At 42.8% G+C, this 9,793-nt stretch overlaps 1 protein-coding gene across 2 annotated transcripts; it reads right to left on the bottom strand.

Moving 5' to 3' along the window:
- Positions 1–207: 207 nt before the first annotated feature.
- Positions 208–5,279, bottom strand: LOC6596330 (proton channel OtopLc). Of its 2 annotated transcripts, XM_002021432.2 has the most exons (6): positions 3,825–4,163; positions 2,493–2,939; positions 2,245–2,397; positions 1,969–2,186; positions 945–1,901; positions 208–877 (listed from the first exon to the last, which is right to left on the bottom strand). In XM_002021432.2, exons 1-6 carry the CDS (start codon positions 3,932–3,934, stop codon positions 360–362), a joined length of 2,403 nt encoding a protein of 800 aa, XP_002021468.2. In that variant the 5' UTR covers positions 3,935–4,163; the 3' UTR covers positions 208–359. The 2 variants fall into 2 exon arrangements, with proteins under 2 accessions (XP_002021468.2, XP_026843664.1); XM_026987863.1 differs by lacking the exons at positions 2,493–2,939; positions 3,825–4,163 and adding an exon at positions 5,209–5,279.
- Positions 5,280–9,793: the final 4,514 nt, after the last annotated feature.

The following is a 9,793-nucleotide window of genomic DNA, read 5'->3' as shown; positions in this document are numbered from 1 at the left end:
CAAGTTTGGTTTGGTTTTTACAGTTGTCAACATTTCAGAAGTGATACATTTTATGGGGCAAAAACAAACCGTAACTTGGCAATAAATAATTTCGAAAACTTGCACATTAATTTGTTGTGTCTAATAAAATAGTTTAAAATGCATACAGAAGTCGTAGACGATCCATTAATAAAAACTTTAGCGTCAATTAAAAAAATAACATCTATATCGCTGAATAAATTAAATCTTTATTTGTGCTAACAATGAAAAATGATCCAGAAATTCGCACTTACTCATAAATTAAGGAATAAACACCTAAAGTTTTAAATTAACTAAAAAGAGAAAGCTAATGGAAACCGATCAACGGGTTGGATAAAAAACTAATGAGCCTTGGCTTTGTAGGTGATTTTCCAAACCTCGAAGAGGCAGATCGTTGAGTGGAAGCGATAGAAAATAGCCAGCGGCATGGATATATGCGTAATGATCGTCCAGCCCCAGACGCCAAAGAACTCCAGATGGGACTCTCGGAACACGGCACGCCCCTTGATGAGGGTATTTACGAACCAGATGGCAATATTGGCCACCAGCAGAAACGTAATGATCTCCCGCCCTGGCTTTCGGCGCACCTGCTTAGCGCCCTTGCACCGTCGATGGCTGGCATGGAGGATGAACATCGTCTGCAGGGAGGTCTGGACCACCCCGAACACCTCAGCGATGATACCCTCAACGCGATCGGGTACCGTATCCCATTTGGCAAAATAGCTGCCCAATATGCTGAACAATCCGTACAGGTAAACACCTGTTTGGGCCACGATTAGGAGCAGATTGTCCAGGTCCATGGAGTGGTGCTCGTCGCTGGTATCCTTAATATATCTCAGATCGCGCATGAGGAACATGCCTGAAGGTACATGCAAGAGACGAAGTTGTATCACTTTTTCCTAAAGCGCATATGTTTAATTCCTTACCCGTAATCACAGCCGCAGCGCACATGAAGTACATAAAAGTCTCCCAGAGAGTAACCTCCTGGGTGGCAACCAGTTCATAGCCAGGCTGGGTGTACAGCACAAAGTACATGATCATGGAGATAATTGTCATCACTATGATCAGTATGCCGAAGAAGAGACCCTTGTGCGACTGCGAGCAATCGACGGAGAAGTGATGGGCCGGCTTCTGGGCCACAGGCTTGACTGAGTTCTTGCGCGTCTTGTCGATGTCCGGTATGGACTTGACAGTCTTCCACATCTCGTAGAGGATCACAGCGCAGATCAATGAGTACTCGATCGTGCAGGGAAACAAAAACGGTGACAGCTGTTGCACCAATGCCCCCATGATTGTGGTGCGAGAGCAGCCAGTGAAGGACGCAGGTGTGGACGATGGAGTCGCTGTGACGTTGGCTATTATGGAGCTCACATTGGCCAAAATAGTATGGTTGAGCGGATCCTTGACAGTCAAATGCGCTTTGTGGTGATTCAGAGATTCGTTCATCGCCGACCAATTGGGTAAGCCATGGGTCCCATTGTGCATTATGGGGTCATTGTCTGGGTCCACATCGTGGTGGCTAATATGAAAGATCTCGTGCTTGGTTTCCTCAACCAGGACGTACAGCCACTCGCAGAGATTTGTGGCCACCATGTGCATAAGTCCGAACCGGGAGGTCACTTTGTGGCGAGCCATATCCATGTAGGTTGTGTTCAGGAAGATGAACTGCACCTGAGCAATGCACAGAACCATGCGACAGATGGGTGTGATGGCCACAAACACGTCACGGCAGCCTGGATGACCGTTTAGTTCGAAGAACTGACCGAACTCCAGGCCTGAGTAGACCATTGTGCCTATGGCGAAAGCAATGGCTCCGACTCGCAGGTAAAAGCTCCCAAAGTGAGTGACTTTGTGTTTGAGGTGTACATTGCTGTTCTTCTCATCTGAGAAAATAATCAAGATATGAGAAAAATTATCCTTGGCTTGAGATAGAACTATGATTAGGCTTACGAAAGTCTTTGAGAGCATTGAAGAGTGATCGATTTCGAAAGGCGCTGATGTATAGGAAGATGACAAAGAGTATGCTGCCCACGTAGAGATAGACGTAGAAGCCCTGATACACATAGGTGGGTATCTGTTCCGAAATAACTTCCGTGATGGGCAGGCACACTCCCAGCAGAACCAGTAGTTTGCAGTAAGTGGCCGACAGAGCTGAACTTATGGCATCGCTGTGGAAAAACTTTGATAATTTTCGCTCTATTTAGATAAATTGCAGTGGATCATTACTTTCCCGTGCGTCGATTCTTTTCCTTTTGTTGCTTGGCCTGATAGCTTTTTGCTCCATTGTCAAAGAACGCTGTAGATCCATTCCTGGCGCTCGCAGTGCCGCTCTGCAGATTAATTGTCGCTGTACTTCCACTGGCAGTGCTTTGCAGATTCCTGGAAAGACAGAATAAATTGATAATCTGCGATTTCAACGATGAAAGAGCGCTACAGAAGGGAAGGAACTATCGTAAGGTAGATCAAATTTGTACCCTTTGGCGGCACGCGGTGAGAGGAATCCATTGCCATCTTTGCGCCCAAACATAGGTGGTCGCTGCGTGAGGATCTCCTGGAGCAGCAGCGATGGTCTTCGCGACACTTGTAGGGTACAGGCCGAGTCATCGCGGTGGAAGCCAATGGTGGGCATTGGCAGTAGGGCATGCCGTTGACTGGAGTGCTCGACCACGTCCAGATTCGTCTGGGACTTCGCCAGCGGCGAGATCGGATGGGGAGACATGACTGGTATGCTGTGATGACCACAATGGTCGCAGGAGGTGCGGGCGTAGCGGATAACTTGGTTCGAGGTGGTGCCTACAGAGTGCGGCGGTGTGCCCGGCACCGAAGACGGCAACGAATTGGGCGGTAGACGTGAAAAGGAATCCGATTTCTTGGGCGCACTTATAGATATGTATTCACAGACATCGGTGGGTATCTGGCGGCTGTCGCAGGATTGAAAAACCAGTTAGGAAGCAATTCAGGACCGACAACTCCTGCAGTGGCACATGTACATGATCTGAAATACTCGCGAAAAGCTGCGACAAGTTCAATGTTCCCCGATCAACTGATTCTACCACGGACATTTGACTATGGTCAACGATTTGATGTCGTTGGCCCGACCCTGAAGAAAGCCAAGACTTTGATGGGTTTCCGCCTCTGATTGCTTTTTGATCGATTTCTGTCCACAAATTGTGATATTATCACTGTGGGTGGTATCGGTGCAGCGCGTGTTTCCTCCAAAATGCCTCTATTTATTCTGATAGAACCCAGGACGGTTGTCTCATCAATCAAAAGCCAGATAAGCGATCCATTAGTGTTTACATAAATATGAAGCGATCACGTTTTCTTTTCTTTCCACAATCAGTGTCTGGATTTTAAGTCGAGACTTTGTGTCACGAAAAGAAAAAGTGCTGTACATTAACCTTTTTCGACTTGACTTCAGAAATAGTTCCATAAATTTGATTTGATAATGGTTTTGGAGCAAACACTTTGAACTTTGCAGACATATTTGAACTGTTGTTTTTCAACACTTTTTCATTTCAAGTATGTATTCTCACTTAAATGAGGGATACCCCTTTAAAATATATTCGTTTTCGCTTAAAACCAATAAGATATATGTGTACGGCAATGTTATCTAATCTCTGCAATCAACCAAGACATACAGTCTCACCCAAAACTGTAGCCCAAGTAGATTATTCGACCACCACACTGACAAAATGATAGCAAAAATGCACAATGGTATCAGTGAACGAGAGCTTTCCATATATGTAGGAGTGTATGTGCCACTGCAGTTGTTTTTACGAGTAAATAGTATCGCCGAAACGCACTTCTTTTTCTTGGCCACAACATCATCGTGGTAGTGAACGCGCTGCTTGGTTTTCCACAGATTAATGGGCTCATCATACATGGCGCTTGATTTTAAATTGGATAATGACATATCTCAGCCGCTGCGCAGTTCTATTCGATCAACACAAACAAACAGAAACACCCGCGAGATCAGATCAGAGAGGGGACTGCTGCTGACGAAAAGGTCAGAAGATCAGGCGCTATTTAAACCGTTTAGTGGCGGAACTAGACTGCGAATTTTGGCGACTACTGGGATGCTTTTTCACAGCCTAGCAGACCCGTATCACTTCGGAGACTGACTCCCAGCCGTTTGAGGCAGTTATTTCAATTGCCGGAGAAGCTATCGGCGAGACGATATTTGAGTAACTGATTAGCGTTGTCATTAGCTTGCTATTTTTACCAAAGCGACTACGATCTTGTGCATGTGTATATAAATCTATTGCAGTCATATTATTTCATATTATTGGCTTAATTTATTAGCCTATTTGCACATCATCAGCCGGGCTTGAAGCATATGTACGAATATATATGCAGAATATATGTAGTACTCGTATATATACAAGTCTCGTGTGTACGCAAATCTTATGTATAGAGATCTTCAGTTTCGCGCTCTATTTGTATATTAGCATTGCCTCTGTTTCCATTGCGATCCGCCAGCTACACTTTTACGTCATTACAACCGCTTGTTAATACTCTTAATTAACATGTAAAGAGTGCCGTAAACAACTGTAATATGTATGATATCTGATACTCTATAGAAGTGGCTCTCCCGACCAGTCTAGAGTGGCGTTCTTTACAATTATCTATTTACTAGGTCAATTTGGCTTGCAGATCTCAGGAGGTACATATATTTGCCTTTCTACATGTGTCAATGGAATACTCTTTCAACCATTGCTGGGAGTGCGTTAATTGGCAGAAGATCCGCCTCATGTGACGTCACAAAATTATTTGCTTTGATTTGTTAACATTACTTTTGTGATTATTATAAGGGAAAACTAGGTAAATGACTCATGCGATGATTGAGCGGAGATGTATAGTGAAAGTTATTAGTAATAGTAATAGGGAGAATATTCCGGAATATTTTTAATAGAGAATGCTTAAGGGCACTTTCGTCAGGGGCGACAAACACTTGAAAAAAACTGCTTGACAGTTTCGATGTACAAATTAGGTTTGAAAGGCAGCTCGTGCAGGTGATTAACAACTAAAAGCGATAAATTCTAAATACATTCCACACGATTTATCACGTAATATAGTATAAAGGTTATTACAAAATTATAGTTGCATTTAAAACACATTTTTTTTATTAATTTTATTTATTACCAATATTTTATCATTATAATTATGAAATGAATTGAGTATCTTTACCTGAATGTAACCGTAGGCATTCTTTGGTATTCAATTGCACTATTACGTTCCACCATTAATTTTGTCACTCAATTGTCAAGTATCTCTTTTGCACACTTTTCTAAATATACTGACGGATATAACTATGTTTATACAGTATATGCTATATTTAATCTGGAAATTGTCCTTGATTACTCATTATTTTAAATTTAGTACTCAATTACAGCACCCTCGAATAATGTTGTGCAGATGGTAACACAGTTCTCGAAAAACTGAAGCCGAAACCAGACTTCGATTCTTATCGCGAGACTTTGTTGGTGTCTCCCAAATATTTATAATACAAACATACACATAGACCACGCCCTTGTACACGTAATTTGGTGGCTAGTTAATGCCCAGATATTAGCAAGGGTTACAGTTGGACAACCACAGCCACTGGCCTGCACAGGTGTGGACTGAAGGCACACACCTTTTGTTGCCTTGTCGTTCGTGGAGTACCCCATTCCGGCCCTGATTGTTAGCTGAAGCACTTGCTCAGAATGCTTTGAAGAATAAATATTGGAACTACTCGTATCAGTACATTAAAATCAGTTCAGTAATATCAAACGGCGCTTCTGTTTACGCTTGTAATCAATTATTTCTGTCAATATTTGTGTACTCGTAAGCATTCTTATTTTTATCGGCTCTGTCTTTATACATATATAGATATCACCAGACAGCAATGAGAGTCCGGGGGCAAGTTCATCATTTATACCAAAATAAAAGTGCCCGGTAATTGGAAGATAGTTGGAAGAAGTGTGTCATCAGATTATTATACGTGGAACAAAGTTCAAAGATGGGGATTTGTTTGGGCATAAATATCCATTTCTATGCTTTCCTACCCTGATTGCTATCGGTGAACAGTGACAGGAAACTATCTCTTTCCGGCGCAGTAATCTAAGAAGCATTTTTTACCAGGAAATAGAAAACTGACAGACAGCGGCTTTGGTTGGTGTCCACTCTTTTTGGAAAGCTCAGAATGTCTGTAAAATAAATACAAAAAGTATTTTTTTTGTTCTTTGCTGATTGCGTTTTGGCAACAGATTGGAAGCAAGATAGCCGAGAAGAAAACATTCAACACAAACAAACGAGGGGGAACGTTGTGAGTTGCTGCGGACACCGCAACTCTAAGGTTATACCCGATACTAAGTCAGTATGGCTCTCCTCCGGCAGACGCCGCTAATATTTAACGACACGACAAAGAGTGCGTGCGAGAGAGACAGAAAATCAGTCTGAGCGTGACGTCGGGCGCTGCGTAGCCACTGCAAATTGATTTGTTCCTTTTGGCTATAAAAATGATCTGATCTGATCCAGATTCAGCAATCTAATAGATATGGTCATTATCTATGATTCTGCGTTTTTAGTTTTCTCAAATCTGCAATATTGTGGATGCAACAGATTTTCGTCCTTTGTGGGGGCGGATGGAGGTGGGGCGAAATTCTGAGATATACGTTTTATAGTGACATCTTAAAGGAGTGTGTGCACCAAATTTGGTTACTATAGCCTTAATAGTCTCTGAGATTTGTGGTTGCCTCAGATTTTCGTCCTTTGCGGGGGCGGAAGGGGGTGTGGCGAAATTTGGACAGGAAACGGTCAAGGTCCGATATCACAGGAGTGTGGATACCAAATTTGGTTGCTCTGGCTTTTATAGGTTCTGAGATCCTTGAACTCATATTTTGCAATTTGCAAAACCGACCATGAAACCTGTGTGTTAGAGTGAGACAGAGCGAGAAAGAGTGAAATTGTTTTCGTGATTCTGGCTGTAATAATTATACGATCTGGTTCAGATTTTGCACTCTAGAAGATATAGTCATCTTCTACGATTCTGCGCTTTTAGTTTTCTCGTATCGTCGAAATTGTGGATGCCACAGGTTTTCGCCCTTGGTGGGGGCGGAAGTGGGCGGGGCAAAGTTTTGAAATATTTTTGGAGCAGTGACATATCACAGAAGTCTGGATCCAAAACATCGTTGCTCTAGCTCTTATAGTCTTTGAGCATTAGGCGCTGAAGGGGACGGACAGACGGACAGACGGACGGACGGACAGACAGACAGGGCTCAATCGACTCGGCTATTGATGCTGATCAAGAATATATATACTTTATAGGGTCGGAAACGATTCCTTCTGGACGTTACACACATCCACTTTTACCACAAATCTAATATACCCCAATACTCATTTTGAGTATCGGGTATAAAAATGGCAATACATATACCTATGGGCTACGTTTAAAAGACCACTAAAGAGATATGTTTTCAGCCAGGCTATAAAATGATTAGATCTTGAAAATATTCAATTGATGAAGACCTATGTATCATTGAGGGGTTCAAAAAGTTCAATTCGTCGAACTCCTCGTACTTAATGTAATTATCGCAACCTTGTACAGAGCCATCTGCCAAGGAAAACGACACACTCCAGCATTTTTTGAGGTCATGGCGATAAAGTTACTGTTCCCAGACCATATGGTAGCGCTACCAAGCCGTCCAACATACAAACTTCTGGAGGTTTTGGCAGCTCTCCTCGATTTCTATCTGTGTATAATTTGTGCAACAAAACTTTGTCATGCGAGCTCTGGCAGTTAGTAAAGCTTCTACCAGCTGCGGTCCTGCCGCAAAATAGAACCGGGAGCAAGACCTGAACTAGATCCAGGACCCTGGCCAGAGACCACGAGCTAATAAATTTTCAAATTTGCATGCTAATGGATGGCATGGAACTGTTGCTGCAAAGTTCTTAACTTTTGCTTGTGGAGGAGTACTCTGAAACGCTGCCGAGTGTTAGTAGGTGGACTCTCTACTGTCCACGTAGAACATGCAAAGAGATTTATCCCAGGGCCCGAAGCATTGACATGGAAATGTTGATGTGGCATCCTTCTCCGGCTGAGATGCATTAATTGCACGTCGAACTTTGAGTGGCTTCCATCATGGGCCCAGAAGCAAGGAACGAAGTGCTTGCTGCCAAGCCAGCTAATAGAGATGTTATATTTTCTTCATTAGCTTAAAAATTCAATCCACAGAGACCTAAAAACGCCAGAACCACTTTGGTCGGTGGTAACCTGCCAAAATAGAGCCATGGCTAATGAAAGTGTCAGACGTGTGCCAAATAGGGCCACCAGAGGAGACCCCACATTGCGTATCAGCATTTAGGGGGTGTACAAAAAGATGTCAAACACTTTTGGCAAGATTACTTGGTAGGGATTTTCCAGCTGGTGGTAAATTTTATTGAAACAGAACTTCTGAACCCCATCTGTCTTTTTTTGCAGTGACAGTTTTGCATTTATCCGGGGATATTCTGAAAGGGATTTCAAGAGGCCACGGCCTATGCGCTGAGTATTTCAAGCACTCATTGAATCAGTCAACCGTTCACGCACTTACTTTGGCCTCCATTCGCCATTCCAGTGGCCCTCCAGGACGCATCCATTCAGATGGTATTCTATTTGAGTTTCACTCGGAGTGCATTCATGCATTCCACTCCATGACGAGACCTTTTAGCTGGAGACTTTGTCTGCATTGCAAGGGCAGCTGCAGTGCAAACCTTCCGGCCATATGGCCATTATGAAGTTTTCTAATTTATTATGCCCACGCCGCCGTTGGAATAAGACGTTAATTTTGTTAATGAACGCGGACAGACCCTGATCGAAGGCGATGCAGCTGACAGGGGAAGAGAAAATGAGGAATGATAATTTAAACAATTATTCAACCCAAGAAAGTTCGCGACAGTTGAGAAGTAGAGCAGGTTTATTTAGTTTTTCCTAGACGTCTGTCATTTTGATGGTGTGAAATATTCATTGTATCAAGAATTTTCAAGATAGACATACTGCTTTTGGAAGCAGATGCTTGCAACACGGAATATGCCTTTACTTACTTGCCTCTTCTTCTTTTAGCCTATATATGGGATTCAATTTGCCTTTTATATGTATGTAGACTTAAGCCCATTTGATATAATTGGATTTGCCAAAGTAAACGCATATATTGACTTCATTTTGGCTTTCCTTTCAAAAGCTCAAGGAACAGGGCAGAAAACCAATCACGTTCGGTCTGAATGTTTCTTTATGATTGAATTATTGGCTATAATATAGAATGGGAACTTAATACTGTAACATTGGCAGGCTTAAGGATGCTTGAGAAGGTCCACCTTTCTGTCTACTTTCTACTAACTTTATTCAAATATTCGATTAGTTGTTGAGCACAGGTCTGGAAGATCCTTTTGGTTCTATATTTATTGGCAAACGAAAATATTTGAGCTGGCTTCTCTCCACGCCAAACAATTTAGCGTCAGACAAACAGCGAGATGCAGCTATTGAAGGAGCTTCAGCTTTTAGACTTTGGCCACTCCAGGTCCAGGAAAGTTCGAGGAAAAAGTTTTGGTACTCAGCTGCTTGCTGGAGTAAAGCGCCTCACTCTCAGTGCAATCCCTTGCATGACTGAACGTGTTTTGACAGGAGATGGTGCCCTAACTGGAGAGGGATTTCACGTGGGCGAGTTGCAATTTATGCATACTGCCGGGAGATGCAAAAACAATGCGAACAAATCTGTAAAATCAATCTTGAATGTGGCAGGCCAGCCAGAGAAAT

The sequence above is a fragment of the Drosophila persimilis genome, unplaced genomic scaffold (assembly GCF_003286085.1).
Source record: "Drosophila persimilis strain 14011-0111.01,24,50 unplaced genomic scaffold, DperRS2 tig00000124-arrow-pilon, whole genome shotgun sequence".
Lineage (NCBI taxonomy): Eukaryota > Metazoa > Arthropoda > Insecta > Diptera > Drosophilidae > Drosophila > Drosophila persimilis.
Note: the sequence above shows the minus strand (reverse complement) of the source record. Positions and strands in the feature narration are given on the sequence as shown.

Bases quoted from the DNA above. Each gene is read 5' to 3' on its own strand.
- LOC6596330 (XM_002021432.2), bottom strand. From the start codon at position 3,934: ATGTCATTATCCAATTTAAAATCAAGCGCCATGTATGATGAGCCCATT. The intron at 2,940-3,824 runs GTGCGTTTCGGC...ATCCTGCGACAG, and splicing joins GTTGTGGCCAAGAAAAAGAA to CCGCCAGATACCCACCGATG. The intron at 2,187-2,244 runs GTAATGATCCAC...GTTTTTCCACAG, and splicing joins AAGAATCGACGCACGGGAAA to CGATGCCATAAGTTCAGCTC.